The sequence below is a fragment of the Hyperoodon ampullatus genome (genome assembly GCF_949752795.1).
Source record: "Hyperoodon ampullatus genome assembly, chromosome: 11".
Classification (NCBI taxonomy): Eukaryota; Metazoa; Chordata; class Mammalia; order Artiodactyla; family Ziphiidae; genus Hyperoodon; species Hyperoodon ampullatus.
In genome coordinates this window covers 97,342,030-97,359,565 of record NC_136924.1, presented here as the reverse complement: position 1 = coordinate 97,359,565, position 17,536 = coordinate 97,342,030, and the positions used below count along the sequence as shown (strand labels likewise).

Below are 17,536 nucleotides of genomic sequence, written 5' to 3'. Positions count from 1 at the left end.
TTTTAATCCCATGAGGCGTCATCATTATTGTTTTCACAGTCGAGGTTCATACAGATTTTCCCACTGATTTATCACTTTGATTATTCTTCATTTCTTTTTCAAACTATGGTTTTCCATATGGGGTCATATCTGAAGCCCATAATTAGAATTCCTTTAGTAAAAGATTCAGTTGGTGGCAAACTCTCAGTTTTTGTCTATAAATATCTTTATTTTATCCTCGTGACATTCCTAAATGATATTCTTCCTGGTTATAGAATTCTGGATAAGTAATTGTTTTCTTTTCAGCACATGAAGATAACATGTAATTTCTAATTGCTATGAGAAATCAATGGTCAATCTAACAGCCTTTTTATTGAAGGTAACTTGTCTTTTGTTTTCTGACTGCATTTGAGATTTTTCTTGTGTCTTATATAGTCTATGATTTCACTATGATGAATCTAGATGTAGATTTATTTTATTTTTTTCTGCTTGGGTTTCATAGGGATTCTTCAATCTGTGGGTTGGAATTCTGTAGCAGATTAGGAAACCATCAGTCATTATATTTCATTCATTAACTTTTCTCTTTCCTCTTTGTCCAGTAGTGCAATGAAATGTATGTTAAATCTCATTCTACCAATATTTCCAAATCTCTTAATTTCTCTTCTATATATTTTACCTTTTGCCTCCCCATGCTGCATTATGGATAATTTCTTCTAACCTATACTGCAGTTCACAGATTCTCTTCAGCTGTGTCTAGTTTGTTGTTATATATATATATATATATATTATAATACATACAACATTCATATACATGTAGAATGTATTATATATTCATATACATGTATTTCATATTCATGGATTTATTTATTTCTAGCAGATTTACTGGTTGGTTTTCAAATCCTCTAAGCCGTTTTCTTCAATAGTTTCTTATTCTTTGCAGATGTTCCAAGCTTGATGTTTTCACTTGTAACTGGTGTTTCCAATACCTTTAGTCTTTGCTGTCCTCACTGTTCTTTCTCAAGGCGCTTTAGCTTCTTGTGTAATTGGCTGTATTCTCTTCGTTGCCCTTGAAAATTCTTTTGGGGGATTTCTTGAGGCCTAGCATGAATCTGCCTTCCTCCAGAGAGAACTTGTATTTGCTTCTCCTGGGCACCTGGGAGCACTGCTAGTTCCAGACCAGGTCCACAACCTGAGTTTCCTGATCCTCTCCTGTGATGAACCAAGCTGTAAATCCACCATGGGGACTGCCCATAGCCACTTCTTGGGGACAGGGCGTTGGTTTCCCTTTTTCTCCCTATTCTACTTAGAAAATAACAATTTTCTCTGAAGTCCCAAAGTTGGGGACGAGGGGTGGCTAGTTATTCATCTTCATTCTGAGAGTGTAGCCCTCTGGTGTTCCAGTTTAATTTGGTGAGGACTTCCTGCTAGAAGCTCTCTTTGAGCCAGTCATACCCCCTGATTCCCATCCTCCCTGCCCCATAAAAACCACCAAAGCCCAAGCCCAAGTGTGCCTAGATGGGAAAATGTCCTCAAGGTAAAAGCAGCATTAGTGCCCAGATATTTGTTTCCTTGGTTCTATTTTCCTTTAGAGTTCAGTCTAGTATTCCTGACTATCCTGTCAGTCCTTCAAGCTTTAAGAAGATTGAAAAATATATTTATCCACAATTTTTTTTTGCTACTTTCAGCAAGATGGGATGCTACAAATATCCTAACCTACCACTGCTGGAGATGGAAGCCTATTTTACTTATCTGTTTTCTTATTTATGTACGTATTTGTTATCTGTCAACTCCTTAAGGGACAGATTATTTTATTTTAGTTTCTACTCTATGCCCAACGCCTAAGAATAGTGTCAAGCACATAGCTGGCACCCATGAAATATTTTCTGAATGAATGAATAAACTCTTGGACCACATTATGCATACTGTGGGAGGCTTGGAAGTGCTAAATTAAACTTCATACCATTCCAGCTTAACACACTGCAACTCACCACATATTCTTGAATAAATTCCACTCTCCTTAAGCAATGAGGAGATCGCAAGTGTAGGCTTCTAAGCTCTGGCAAGGCACCCAGCACCTCTGCACTTCAGAAGTGTTGAAGCAGATGGTGCCCACGCATCTTTCACTTTTTAAACTTCTGAGATGAGGACACGGTTCCCGTCCTCAATGATCACAATGGCAATAATAGTGGAAATGGTAACCTCAGGCCAGGGTCAGTGTTACCTCTGGCCAGTGGGTCCAGAAAATTATTATAATTTCAGTCCCAATTTCTGGAATAAGCAATCCCTCCCCAACCCCACAACTAACGTGTAGTCCTGCTTGGAAATGCTGTAAGGACCGAGGTCCCCTTCTTGAATACTAGAAGGAGTCGACCCACAGACAGGGGGCAGGTGTCTTTGTGCCCTGAGCTCAGTCCTCTGAGTTTCACCTTCCCGAGGTCTCCTTGCTTCAGTTCCTGTTGTCTCACCCCTCGTGGCTCCCAGGAATGACTTACTACCACTTCACTGAGCAAGTCAGATATGAATCACAGACCCATTCCTCACCTTCTCCGACACAGTGGAGACCATCTGGGTCTCTCCAAAGGGCTCTTCCAAACTCTCAGGGAGAAGACAGGGAAATAAACACAGAAACTACAGGGAGGCTAAAGAATCAGGCTTACACAGCCCGAGCCGGCTGTCTTCTGTGCCTTCCAGAAGCTGTTCTTTTCCACCAGCCACCAGGGAGAGCCTGCCTGCAGTTCCAACAGGCTGCCACCATTCTACAGCCGCCTTCCCTGCACAGGTAAGACCTTCTTCCAAGGTCTCCATCTGCCGCGATGTGGGAGACACCTTCTCACAACCCACCCCTGGAAACTCCATCTTCAAACATCTGTGGTCAAGGCTTGGAAGACAGAGCCCCCTTCTATGGCCACTGAAGGCCACTGACCCTCCCAGGGCTGATGTTCTGTCTGAGGGAATCACCTTCCCCACTTCGGGTAACCAACAGCAGCAATGGCCTGGCTATCACGGGAGATGCTGTCCCTCTAGAAGGACTGTGGCTTCGTCTTCACTAGTCCCTCACCGTCCCCACAGCATAACAGGCTAACACCCCCAGCATTCACACGGCAGGATCCACACACACACGTCATGAGCTGCTGTTTCCGCCAGGAAATTACCATGAACAAGATGGAGGCAAAGTTCATCAAGTAACCTGGGAGACGATCTTTCCAGGTCAGCTTATCTTCATCATCCTGTGGAGAAACAGGAGGACAGTGACCATCAGATGCCACAAATAACAGATATAAAATGTCTCTCAATTTTCCATAAATGTGAATATTATTAATCATTCATCACTCTATTTAGGTATTTTTCTAGTCTGTGATGCCTTACCCTACACATCAACAACAGCCCTCCTACTTTTGTGATTTTTAGGTAGCCTGGAAAATCTGTGGTGAGAAGAGGACAATATTTGATTTCAGCCTCATGCTGGGCTGAAGTTTTAATTCAACCACTCATCAGCGGTGCGATCTTCGATGTGTCTCTTAATGTCTGACCTTCTATTTCTTCATCTGTAAAGTGGTCACAGTCGTGACCCCCATCCTGGCTTATGCACAGGATGGTTTTATATGTTTCATTTTTATTTTAATGAGAAGCAGGTGAAAACAAGAGACAGATGACAGATACAAATGGCCACAGGGCAGCATCCTAAAACAGATCATCATTTAAATCAAACATCAACCATTGACCTTAGATCCTAAGTGTATAAATTACCCACAATTCTTGTTGTTCAAAGAACCTGTATGGGTTGTCATCTGTTTCCTCCAAAACCACTGTTCTCCCCTGGTCACAAATGCAGACAATTCAAGACGCAGGTTAAGCTGATGCCTTGCTGTCAGTCTGGCTGAGAACCAGACTGGATCCAGTCCACAGGCTGCTCTCCTTGGGACCACCATAGCCCTGCCCACATCCCCCTTCAGCACCCCCTAAGGACCCTCATCTGATAGGGTGATGCCAACAAGGGATGAGTGGTAAAAACCTCTGCCAATTAATATCCACATAATTTTAGCCAGGCACCTGATTTATCTGAGCTGCAGTTCTTTAAAATTATAATTGATACAGTGTCCTGCTGACACTGTATCAATTCAAGGTTGCTGTGGAGACCATCTGAAGCCATGTTGGGGAGGATGCCAGCAAAATGGCAAAGCCCTCCATGCTGGCAAGGTAGGGCCCCCTGCATTTCTGCAGCGTGTCTGAATCTAAGTCCGCAAGTGCGAGTTCCGGGGCCTGCTCGGTTTCTCTCTTCCTTCCTCGCCACGATTTCAGAACACACCTGATCTAGCTCTAGCAATGGTGCCATCTCGTCTTTGAAAGCCTGTGCTGTAAGCGAAGGGCCTTCTTGGCCTCGAAGGCTTCTTTCTAAAAATCTCTGTGTGCCCACTGTGTGCAAACCTTAGGGCCAGGCACAGTGGGGAGACAGAGAACAGTGGACATGGTCACTGCCCCTGGGGGGCTCCCAGTCTAATGAGATGGTGACACCCACACACCAGAAAAGCTTGCCAGTTTGGGAATGCAGGTTATCCTGGGAGCGAGCCTGCGGGGCATTTGAGGAAAGGAATGGTGTGTCTCTCTCATGGCGTGTCTGGAGCTGAGCACAGGGTTGAGCAGGCTTCAATGGGGGTGGACATGAGCGTTAAGGCTGCAGTCATTCAGTAACGAGCACTTTCATTTACTCGTGATGTCAACAAGGGATGCTCAGCTTCTCCTAGACCCTGATAGGATCACGTCTCCAGACTCTGTGCCCAACAGACTTTCTATCACATAATGAGAACAAGGTCACTGCAGGTCGTGACCATGCCCAGGTGGAACTGAAAACCTGTTTCTATTAGGACTGAAGCAAGTCTTCCAAAGGAGGCCAAACATCAAAAGGGACTAGCATGCCTTTCTCTTTTCTTCCGGTATTCATTCTTAGTTTCACTCACACTAGTGGTATTTTCCTTTAAGATCCTGATGAGGAAAACTGAAGATGGGCAGGTAGATGATAGCTCTGTAGGGATTACGAAAAGAAGCATAGGGGTGTGGGGTGTGTGGTGGAGCTTGTCCTGAGGCCTCTCTCACTACAATTAAGGTTCGGATGACTCTCTGACTCTTTTCCTGCTCTCTGGCCTGGGGATGAGAGGTTCTGCCTTAAAGATCAGCAAACCAGGTGTGCTCAGAAATACCGGGAGGGAAGGGGGAACTCCAGTTACCGGTTCTGTGTCACCAGTTCCTCCCCAGTGGGGCTCCCTCAGTGGCGAGCAGGGCAAGGAGAGGTAAAAAAAAAAACCTGTGCTTGGTCCGTGAAATGAGAGGAAAGGGCAAGCAAGCAGTCAGTAAGGATGAGACCAAGCTCAGAGCAGTCCTCAGGGACAAGACAGACATTTCTGGAAGAAACGGGGGGAAGGGAAATACAAGCAGACAGCAGGAAACATGGCCCCAGAAGAAATGGGCTCAGAAATAAGTATAATCGTAGAGGATGACTGATCTACCCAAGGGAGGGGCCAGGCGGCTGAGATGTTTTGGCTAAGGTTCCTGCCAGGTGTCGTCCACCTTCTTCAGGCCAGGGACCCAGCGGGATGAGGTGTCTTCAGACCAGCCTCTACCCCGCAGTGACAACTCTGTCCTGGAGAATGAGTTTTGGTTCTGTTCTACTCAACAAACGTGGTCTGAGTGCCTGGGATGGGCCAGGCTCTGTGCTGGATGCGGAGGACAGAGAGGGGAGAAGTCTCTGCCCTGCCCAGAAGGAGCTCCGCTGCCACCCACAAAACACGGAGAAGGATTTCAGAGCTAATCCTAGTAAGGAAGGTGGCGTTATTATTTGGCATAAAAATGAGGCATAACTAAAAAGCAACTGAATTCGACGTCCTCTCAAAGCAACTGTCTTAAAGAACAATACTCACTTTGATATATATGTTCTGGTATTTGCTGAAAAATCACTCTCCACCCACGTTTACACCGATAAGCCCTTTTTCCTAAAAGTGATAGCTTCCAACATACACAGAGTTCTACATTCAGACACTTTCCAAACACAAGCGCTGAGAGAACACAGAGATTACAGACTGCCTTCCAAGCTCCCGAAGTTACTAGGAAAGATGACAGTGAGTCAAGTGGCCTTTATGTATAATAACTGGCTCTGGTAACAGAAGCTAATGAGAATCTCCAGTCACTGGCACATGAAAGACGTGCAGATACGTAGCAAAATACCATCCAGTTAACTACGCTCTGCATGAAAGTCACATAACCAGCTTACGGGATGGTAGAAGAAAAGTAGAACTTGGAAGCAGAACTTCTGAATTCAACTCTTGGTTCTAATACTTACTAGTCAAGTGACCTTGGAAAATGCCCAGAACCTCCATTTCCTCATCTGTAAAGTAATTATATTCCTTATCTGTAGGATGTATAAATGGTAACATCTATTGCACCAAATTGTTATGCGTTTTATATTAATTAGCCAACCCTAACTGGGAGGGACCAAGCCAGTGCACCTGCAAACACAGGTAAGCGACAACTCTCAGCCCCTCCCTCTCCTTTTAACACAGAGATGATGACACTTGTCCCACCGACGTGGCAGAGGTCGTATGCAGTTGAACGCCTGGGAGAGAGCTTTGTCAACTCTAAGGCATCACACAAAAGTAAGGTCTAATCAGCTTCACGGTTATATCAGAAGCAGGTGGTCAGGAAGCACTCAGCTAATTCACCATTGTGAAGCCATGAGCCTAGCTGTCGCCCATGCTCGTGTCCTTGTCCCTGGACTATGCCTCCCACTTCTGAGTCTCCAAACAGGAAGCAGCATGACGACACTCACATAAAACCACAAAAGTGTCCTTTTGACAAACTGAATGGCTGGAAATGCAATCACTGTAAACGCAGTAGATGAGACTACTATTCAAGCAAATCCCTTGGAGGGCAACCTTGAAAAGTGGCCAATCATCCCTGAGTTGGTATTTTTTTCAATTAAAGTATGAATTTACATGTAGTAAAATTCACCTTTATTAGTGTGCAGTTCTGTGAGTTTTGATAAACAAGTATGTATTGTCATGTAACCATGACCACAATCAAGATACAGGACCATCACCCCCTCAATACTGCCCGCATGTCTCTTTGTGGTCCATCACCTCCCTCAGTCTCCAGCTCCTGGCAAGACCTGTTCTCTGTCCCTTTGGTGTTGCCTTTTCCAAAATGTCATGGAAGTAAATTCACACAGTATGGACCCTTCTGAGTCTGACTTAGTGCACTTAGTGCACTGCATTTGGGATTCACCCCTGCTGCATTCCCAGAAATTTGCTCCTTCTTATGGCTGAGTACTATTTCACTGTATGGACGTGCCATGTTTCATTTAACCACCCCTGCCTGACAGATGTTTGGACTGCTTCCAGTTGTTGGCAATTATGAAGAAAGCTGTTGGAAGTATTTCTGTACTGGTTTTGGTGTGAGTATAGGTTTTAGGGAAATACCAAGTAGTGGAAATGCTGAATCATGGGTTGAGTGTATATTTGGTTTATAAACAACCGCCAGACTGTTTTCCAAAATGGCCGTGCTATTTTTGCATTTTCACCAGGAACATATGAGAATTCCTTCCTCTACTTTCTTTGCTTTAAATAAACTTTTCTATTTTAGAATAGTTTTAGATTTACAGAAAAGCTTCAAAGACGGTACAGAGTATGTGTGTGTGTGCATATATGTATGCGTGTATGCATATATATATATTATATATATATGCACACACACATGCACATGCACACACACACACTCTGCACCCAGTTTTCCTATTATGTTAGTATGAGTACATTTTTTGCAATCAATGAACCAATTTTGTACATAATTATGAATTAAAGTTCACACTTTATTTGGATTTTCTTAGTTTTCATTTAATATCCCCTTTCTGCTCCAGTCCCATCCAAGATTCCACATTATATTTAACCACCAAGTCTTCTTAGGCAACTCTAGACTATGACAGCTTCTCAGACTTTTCTTGTTGTTGATGACCTTGTCATTTTTGAGAAGCACTGGTCAAGGATTTTGTAGAATGTTCTTCAATATGGGCTTGTCTGAAGTTTTTCCCCTAATTAGACTGAAGTTATGGGTTTGGGAGAGGAAGACCACAGAGGTAAGGTATCATTTTCATCTCATCATATCAAAGGAACAGGCTAGAATATGACCTGTCACTCATGATGTTAACCTTGATCGCTTGGTGGAGGTAAGTGTTGGTCAGGTTTCCCTGCTGTCAAGTTACTCTTTTCCCCCCTTTTCACACTTTACTCTTCAGAAGGAAGTCACTATGTACAGCCCACATTTAAGGAGTAGGGAGTTATAGTCCACCTCCTTGATGGGGTAGTATCTGCAGATTCCTCCAAGCTTTTAATCCAGATTTTTATAACATTTTAGATTTACTTAAAGCAGGGCTGTAGAAAAGAGAGGCTCAGTTACACCAATGTTAAACCAACGCAGACTGCTCTGAACTCAGTAAAGGACAATGAAGATGATAAATGCCTACTGCTCAGGAAGCATCATGCCTGGGACAGAACTGGATTTGGGCTTCAAAGGAAACCAGCCGTGGTCCTCTTTCTTTGGGGAAGGCTACAAGGGTCAGGAAGCCAAGCACCATCATCATCACCTGCCTTACCCCCTCCAGCTAATAATCGGAGGGTTGTGAATAGATAGGCTCTGGTTTCCATTAGAATGTTCAGACATTGAGCCTCTGTTCCTGCAAATATTTGGGGGGCCAGTATCAAGGAGAGGGGAAAATGGTGCATTTGGAAATACAAGACCAGGGCTTCATCCCTGTCTCTACCTCTTTATTAGCTGAGAAACCTTGGGCATATTATCTAATTTCTCTGTGCCCTCATAATCTCATCTTCAATCAGACAACTGGTAAACCCGCCCTACTGAGCACTCAATGAGTACACGACATGTGTGACAGTACTGGGAAAACTGTAAGTTCTGTATAACTGTGAATTATTACTACTCCTGTTTCTATGCAGGAAGCATTCACTGAACATCAAAAGTGTACCCTGCATTGTTCTGGCACTAGGCACTGCGGATATGGAGAAGAATAGTTCACATTCTTTGCTCTTAGGGAATGCCCCAACCACTAAAAGAAACTGAGAAAGACAAACACAAATTATGAAATGATATGACACATGTCATGGGAACACAGAGGAGGGAGTAACTACCTGCCTAGAGGGAGAAGGGAAGACTTCAAAGATGAAGAGACATTTTACTTGTGATTAAAGAATAAGAGTTTTCCAGGATGGGGACTTCCCTGGTGGGGCAGTGGTTAAGAATCTGCCTGCCAATGCAGGGACACAGGTTCAAGCCCTGGTCCGGGAAGATCTCACATACCGTGGAGCAACTAAGCCCCTGCGCCACAACTACTGAGCCTGCGTTCTAGAGCCCGCAAGCCACAACTACTGAGCCCGTGCACCTAGAGCCTGTGCTCCGCAACAAGAGAAACTGCTGCAATGAGAAGCCCATGCATCACAACGAAGAGCAGCCCCCACTCACCACAACTGGAGAAAGCCCACGCACAGCAATGAAGACCCAATGCAGCCAAAAATAATTTTAAAAAAAAAGTTTTCCAGAATGAAAAGAGAGATGAAGGTATTCCAGAGGAAGTGCCAGGTGCAAAAGCTCCGAGCTGTCATAACGTATCATAACACACAGTACTATCCAGTGGGTCAGGGTAACAAGGGGGTGGAGTGTAGACAGCAGCAGAGTTTAGGCAGGGGAGAAGGTTAACTCACTGACCTTCCTGTCTCACTTGGGGAGATGTCCCTCCTCTCCTGCTGACAGCCAGTCTCTCCACCCTTCCTTCGGATCTCATACTTTGCTCAAGGATTTCACTCCTTCTTACCTTAGGCCAGTGTTCTCACCCTTTAGCGTGCATCTTGAGACATTAGAACAAATTTCCGGGCTCCACCCTCAGAGATTCTGATCCAGTAGATCTGGAGTGGGTCTGAGAATCGCATTTCTAACAAGTTTCCAGGCAATGCTGGTGCTGGTGCTACTGCTGATCAGGGGATCAGACTGTGGTAACCACACTCTTAAACCATCTCCTTCCTGCTGGGCATTGCCGTTCAGCCTATAAGCACACAGAACAGTAAGAGCTACCACTTTAAATTGCTTATGATGTGACTGACCATCAGTTACATGTCTGAGATATCTCTCATTTAATTCTTGCAATAGCCCTTCAAGTTATATTATCCCCATTCTATAGCCAGCGGACGTGAGCTCCAGAAGGTTAAGGAACTTGGTCACAAGCTAATGAGTTGCAGCTCTGGAGTCTAGTGTGTCCGAGCCCATGCTTGCATTCACCAGCCTCCTACATGAGGCTGCCTCTCCAGGGCTCTGCCAGCTAAAAAAATAAGTGGACCAAAGAGTAGCCACAACATAGGAAGGAAACTAGAAGAGTAGTGCCACCAAAGCCTGGGGAGGGAAGGTTCAAGAAGTGGACACATGTTTTCTTAACAGATCAAGTGAGTTAAGACCGTGAAGCGCCCATTAGAATTTGCCATGAAGGTCATCTGTGAGAAGTTTTCAAAGGAACATTGGGGCAAAAACAACGAAGGGAAAGTGGATGGAAGGTGAGGAGAGAGAGAGCTGCCATAGCTACTTTCTTAAGAAGTTCTGGGAACAAAGGGTTGAGCTGAGTTCAGTACTAGTACACCCCGTCGTCATACCCCCTTCCTGGCCACAATACTGGCTTTACTGACCACCCACGTGCTGAGGATCAGAGCTCTCAGTCAGAGCTCCCAACTCATCTGTCCAACTGTTTAGTGGACATCTTCAGGGGGATGTCCCAAGCTCAAAATGTCCCCAAAGAATGAATCAACTCACCCCTTAAACCCCCTTCTTCTCCTTTTATATTCCCTAACTCAGTGAACTGAACCTTTGAGCAGACAAAGCCAGAAACTGAGGCATGCACTTGGGCTACTCCCTCCCACACACTCACCTCAACCAGCCTCAAGTCCTACAGAGTCTCTCTGTCCCCTTCAACAACTCGCCCCCCGTCTGCCATGCCTCTCCTCTCTAGCCCCAGTGCCAATGCCACAGTTCAGGCCCTGCACATCTCCAGCCTCATTACCCTCTATACATTTTTCTGTAACTGTTGATTTTCTTTCTCCCTCATGGACTGTCAGCTCCAGGAGAGAAGAGGACAGGTTTTATTCATCTCCATATACCTAGCATTTAAGCACAGTGGCAGGTACATAGTGTAAGCTCAATAAATGTGCAATTAGTGTGTCTCCTATCAGTTCATGAGCCTCAACTCTGAACACAATCTTGGGGACAGTTAACCAGCCTCGCCTGGGTCCCTCTCTGTCCCTCTTTGTGGCAAGCAGGGCATGGCCTGGACACTATTAGAATTCCTGAGGCCAATGGTAGGTGGGAATCTGAGAGTTCCTCATCCCTGTCTTCTGGGACACTTCGTCTGCCTTGATTTCCTAAGACAAGGGGTCCAATCATTACAGCAGATGGCGGTCTCCTATCAACCTGGAAGTAAGTGAAGTCAAACCCTGTTCTGGTCAAGGGGAAAAACCATGGAGAACTGGGGATGGGAAGGGTGGGCAGTGCCTGGATGGGGTTTCTAAGGGAAATCATAATGATGTGAGTAAACCAGGGCTGGTTAAATTGCATGACAGATGAGAGCAGGTACCATGGAAGAGTAGGACTGGGAGGCCGACATAAAGTGGGGTCTGGGTGGAGAACTGAAGAAAAGTCTTGATCCGGGTTCAACTGTGTCTGAGTAAGGGTCAAATTGCAGTCGCTTGTTCCAGTGTCATTATCAAGAATATAAGCTCTCAAGGTTGATTAAGCACCACTCCCAAGTCTCTGTGCCAGATGCCTCCATGATGGATCAAGTTGGGCCTGGCTGGTTGGAGGAGACAAAAATACATGGAAGGGGCTTCCCTGGTGGCGCAGTGGTTGAGAGTCCATCTGCGGATGCAGGGGAAACGGGTTCGTGCCCCGATCCGGGAGGATCCCACATGCCGCGGAGCGGCTGGGCCCGTGAGCCATGGCTGCTGAGCCTGCGCGTCTGGAGCCTGTGCTCTGCAACGGGAGAGGCCACAACAGTGAGAGGCCTGCGTACTGCAAAAAAAAAAAAAAAAAAAAATACATGGAAGATGTGGAGGATGGTGGATTGAGAAGGGATGAAACACTCGGAAGAACAGGATGATGAGAAGAAGCACAAGGTACTTTTCCACTGGAGGGTCCTTGGGACACTGTCAGAGACGAGAATCCAGGAAGACCCAGGGACTCTTGGGCTCTGGGAGCAGATGAGGGGCCACAGCGTGGTCTGCTGTGTGGCTACAGGTCTCAGGGTTAACGAGCTTTATGCATTTTCATTTCTCAGGCCCACTGAGAGCATCCCTCTGTGTGGGGGACCCCTCAGCACAGTTTCAAATGGAGATTAATAATTGGGGCAGCCAAGGTCATAAATTCAGCCACTCCCAGGATGGCATGTGTTAGAGTGCAGAGATGGAATCTGGGCCACTTTCACTAAATAAAAGCTATCAACTGGTAGGAGTTATGCTATAAATTTCTGGAGCCCACCAGACAAATGTTAAATAAAACAAAGAAGAAAAAGATAGTGAGGTTCAGGGCTGGGGCCAGCCATCTGTGAAATGGGACCATAAAATTGCATTCGTGAAAAAAATTCTTTGCTCATTTATTGGCTTTCTCTCCTTCTCCTCATTCCCTTTTTCTTCCTCCTTACCAGAGCTGGGCATCCCATCAACCTGGTTAAAAGAGCCAGGGGTGCCCCAGGAGCCTCTCAGTGTCTAGACTGGAGGCAGCTGCCTGGGCTGGATTCCCAGCTTTTGAGCTTATTGATTCTGTGACCTCAGGCATGGTGCCAACTTCTCTGCATCTCAATTTCCTCATCCCTAGAAAAGAGATCAAAAAGAGTACCCACCATACAAGATTGCTGCCGTGAAGATGAAATGAGGTGACACATGGCAATGTGCACAGAACTGTGCCTGGCACAGGTGCCTGGCAGCTACACACAAGTGTAGGTAACCCACCACTTTTGTTACCTAGTGTCACCATCACCATCATTATTGTTTCATCCACCACGGGCCCTGGCCCTAAGCGGGACACATTAAGTGAAGTTTCCTTGTCAAAGTGACATGGAAATCCCAAGTTCAATTTGGGCAACGCTTCCTACGGCACAGATCCGGGGGCCACTCTTCCTGTTCCGAAGCCACATAACTGTCTATGTGACCTGGTCCCACTCTGCCCTCAGACACAGCTGTTCAATGCTCCCTCTGCTGGGTGAGTCTTCAAGACCCGTCACAAACAGCACCCACTCTAGAAACAGAGATCCCACCAACTTCACCACCTTCTCTCTCTCTCTAGTTCTCTCTCCTAAAATAGCTCCTCCTCCAGAAGTCTTCATGGCCTGATCACAAAAGTGAGGCCAGCATTTGACCGCACATCCCTCCCCTTCACTGACCTTGGGCCCCTCTGCAAGTCCTGTCACCATGATATCAGTCCCCGGCATGGTGTTGGTCCTCACAGCCCAAGCACACACAGCCTCTTGGGCTGAGAACCTCCAGGTCCTACCCCTCAGCCCTGTGGGCTTACCTGTAACTGACCCCCAGAGTCATCTAGAGATAGAGACAGACTTTTGGGAAGGGCCTCAAGCTAGGGAGGCAATCCTGGCAAAGGGGTACAAGGCAGTCACGTGGCACGGCACCAAAGGCTACAGGCATGGATGAAGCCCAGGGCAGAGCGCAGTGTACTTTGTGGCTCAGATGGAAAACAGTCTTTAGTCCTCCCGCTGCTCGTATTTTAGACACAGACACACAGACTCTGGTTCCCTCCCTCCCCTCCTGAGGTCCAGCCTGCTCCCTCTGCCCTCTCTGCCCTCCCAGACAGCCTGCTGTTTCACTTCTTCTGTTTCCCAGCAGGCAGCCTCGGCCTTCCTAGGTTCCAGTACTAGGCTGAGCATCTCTCCCTCCCTTACCGCAATTCCAATTGTCCTATCGTGTGCCCAGCCTGGATTCGGAGACTGCAGACACCCTCTTGCCACTCACTCTCTGAAGGGGACCCCCTTTCATATTGTGGTAGTGGAAAAACGGGCCTCAGACAGGCTGCCCCTAACAACGTATGAGAGCGCAGGGCAGCCAAGTCATTGCCCCTCTCCAGACCTCCTTGCTTGTGAAAAAGGAGGAGTCTGGGCCAAAGCCATCATCACCCTCCGCGAGTACTATATGCCTGAAGCCTTAACCTATGACCTTATCTAGAACATCACACAACATCACACAAAGACCTAAGCCAAATGGACTCAGGGGTTGGAATACATCTAAACCCAATGCCATGGCCTCTGAGGCTTGACATGACCTGGACTCTGGCCCCTCTTGAGCCTCATTTCTGACCATTCAATCCCTTCTTACTCCACTCCAGCCACACCGGCTTCCTTCATGCTCCTGTTCATTGAACATGACAAGCTCAAGACCTTGAAAAGGTTTCTCCTCTTCCACCCCTTTACCCAGCTGGGTCCTGTGCTCTGTTCTCAAATTCTAGCATCGCCCCTCCAGTGAGGTCTTCCCTAAGGCCCCTGCCCATCCCCTAGCCCTTATTATTCTCTATCACCACTATCACTATCTGAAGTTATCTCATGTATTTATTTATCTTCTCTCCGCCTCCTTTAGGGAAACAGAAGCTCCATGAGGACAGGGAGCCTCTGTGTGTAGCTCCCCACTGGACCTCCAGTGCTGAGATCAGCCTGGCTCGCGGAATGCATTGGCGTGTGTGGCTCAGTGGGTGAGTGCTGATTTGGAAACAACAGCCCAGCTCATCTAGGTGCAGTGCTTAGTCTCTGGTGGGTCAAATCTAGTTTCACACAGGAAGAGCCCACCAAACTATTTTGTGCCCCTGCTTTGGGCTACGATGCACTAGTGCCAAAATCTAAGGAGAAAATGCAGGTAGTTCATGGTAGCCTTTCCACACTTTAAGAATAATAGTCAAGTGCGTGTCCTATACACAATAGCCAAGACATGGAAACAACCTAAATGTCCATCGACAGATGAATGGATAAAGAAGATGTGGTACATATATACAATGGAATATTACTCAGCCATAAAAAAGAACAAAATAATGTCGTTTGCAGCCATATGGATACAACTAGAGATTACCACACTAAGTAAAGTAAGTCAGAAAGAGAAAGAGAAATACCACATGATATCATTTATCTGTGGAATCTAAAATATGACACAAATGAACCTATCTATGAAACAGAAACAGAATCAGGGACATAGAGAACAGAATGGTGGTTGCCAAGGGGAACGGGTGGGGGGGTTGGAAAGGGATGGATTGGGAGTTTGGGATTAGCAGATGCAAACTAGTATATATAGGATGGATAAACAACAGGGTCCTACTGTAGAGCACAGGGAACTATATCCCATCTCCTGGGATAAACCATAATGGAAAAGAATTATTTTTTAAAAAGAATGCATATAGGGGCTTCCCTGGTGGCGCAGTGGTTGAGAGTCTGCCTGCCGATGCAGGGGACACGGGTTTGTGCCCCGGTCCGGGAAGATCCCACATGCCGTGGAGCAGCTGGGCCCGTGAGCCATGGCCGCTGAGCCTGTGCGTCCTGAGCCTGTGCTCCGCAACAGGAGAGGCCACAACAGTGAGAGGCCTGTGTACCGCAAAAAAAAAAAAAAAAAAAAAAAAGAATGCATATATATGTATACCTGAGTCACTCTGCTGTACAGCAGTAATTAACACAACACTGTAATTCAACTATACTTCAATAAAAAATAAATTTAAAAAGATAGTTAAGTACATGTCCCACTGGCATGTGCCGATAAGGACAGCTTTTTGCATGGAAAACGATACAAGGAAGAGTATCAGTCTGAGTGGCACTCAGCTGTGTCCCGACCCACCCCCTGCCTCTGGGCGAGGAGGCCACTGCCATCCCGGGCTCACTCTGAAGACCTGCGACAGAGACCCTTCAGTCACTGAGCTCCTTCTGGCGTGTCTTGTCCTTTTAGGTCACACACTATTTCTTAGTCTAACCGACAAGCCTCCAGCTTCAATTTGGGGCCTTCTCCTTACGTTCTAGCCCACAGAATGGAAAACTGACCTGTATAGAACATTTGTTTACAAACCTGAAGTTGTTCATGAAATCCCCCCTTTTTCTTGCTCTCTTCAGGCTCAATACTTGTAATTCCAATTTTTTTCCTACTAAACAGATACGGAAGGAAATCCACGGCCCTGCATTCCTCTCTGCATCTATTCCCTCTGTACCACAATGATGCTCTAAGCGGGTAGCCACACCTTACTGTGCTGGGGGGCCTGGGGAAGAAGCGGGCCGTGAGCCCTGGAGGACAGAAAGAAGAGAGCTGGTGGCCCAGCCCCCAGCAGAGGCTCAGACCACAAAGAAGACAGGCGGCCGCTGGGCAAGGGTGGGGGGTTTGGAACGGGACGTCCAGGGCAATGTCACCGGTTCCCACACTGGCTGCTCGTCAGCATCGCTTAGGGGACTTCTCAAAAGCCTCTGATTCCTGGCCCGGCCCCAGATCTACTACATCAGAATCTTGGGGGTGACAGAATCTGTTTTTGAAAATGCTTTATGGGTGATGCTACAGCTCAGCCCAAGTAGGGAAATCCTGTTCTTGGCGACTCGCCTCCTCCCCTGCTGTGTTTGCTCCAGGGCCCGTATTCCTGTGGCTTGTCCCTCTGTGCACAGATTCTCCAAGAGGAGCTCACGGGGTAGAAACAAGCCTGGAAACAATCGCTCATGTGCCGCGTGGGCACAGAATTCCTCACGTCAGCGGCATTGCCGGCCCCCATCCACGCCCCTCTCCCACCCCCACCCGCAAGCCGGTTGTGGGACTAGAGCTGCACTGATCACGCTCGAGTCCGGGGAAAACCTTCAGGCCTACTGTGCTGTCCCGGGAGCTCAAGGAGTCAGAAGGCAAGAACTGAGGGCAGGAGCACTGCCTGGTCACCGTCCACGCTTGGGGCCAACAGCCAAGGTGCACTTCGATGATCAAACCAGTTGTTTGAACTGTCACACAAGCCTGGACAGCATCTCATTACCTCACTTAATTCATGAAGCTACCTTGCATATTGTGCATTTATTGGGCTTTAAAATTCCCCACTATGCACAAAGCACCTTGTAGAGTACCTGTTAAGAGATGCTCACTGCTCTCCACTCAAAAGCAGATGTGTGAAAAAAAAATGACATCAGGAAATGTATTGGTAACTTCTATTTAAAGATTATTATGGGGCTTCCCTGGTGGCACAGTTGTTGAGAGTCCGCCTGCCGATGCAGGGGACACGGGTTCGTGCCCCGGTCCGGGAAGATCCCACATGCCGCGGAGTGGCTGGGCCCGTGAGCCATGGCCGCTGAGCCTGCGCATCCGGAGCCTGTGCTCCGAAACGGGAGAGGCCACAACAGTGAGAGGCCTGCGTACAGCAAAGAAAAAAAAAAAAAAAAAGAAAAAAAGATTATTATGCCCTTGCAAGATTTCACCTGCAAATGAATAAATAACGAACCTCGCCAATATCCACGTGTTTTGGCCAGAAGAGTAAG

At 46.8% G+C, this 17,536-nt stretch overlaps 1 protein-coding gene across 1 annotated transcript in view; it reads right to left on the bottom strand.

Moving 5' to 3' along the window:
- Window positions 1-17,536, bottom strand: part of ANO2 (anoctamin 2) — a gene marked incomplete at both ends in the record, with an annotated part of 323,071 nt that overhangs the window by 85,570 nt on the left and 219,965 nt on the right. The window contains one exon of the mRNA XM_079714644.1: window positions 3,132-3,206. Coding sequence (XP_079570770.1) covers window positions 3,132-3,206 — 75 coding nt within the window. The remainder of the gene's footprint in view (window positions 1-3,131; window positions 3,207-17,536) is intronic.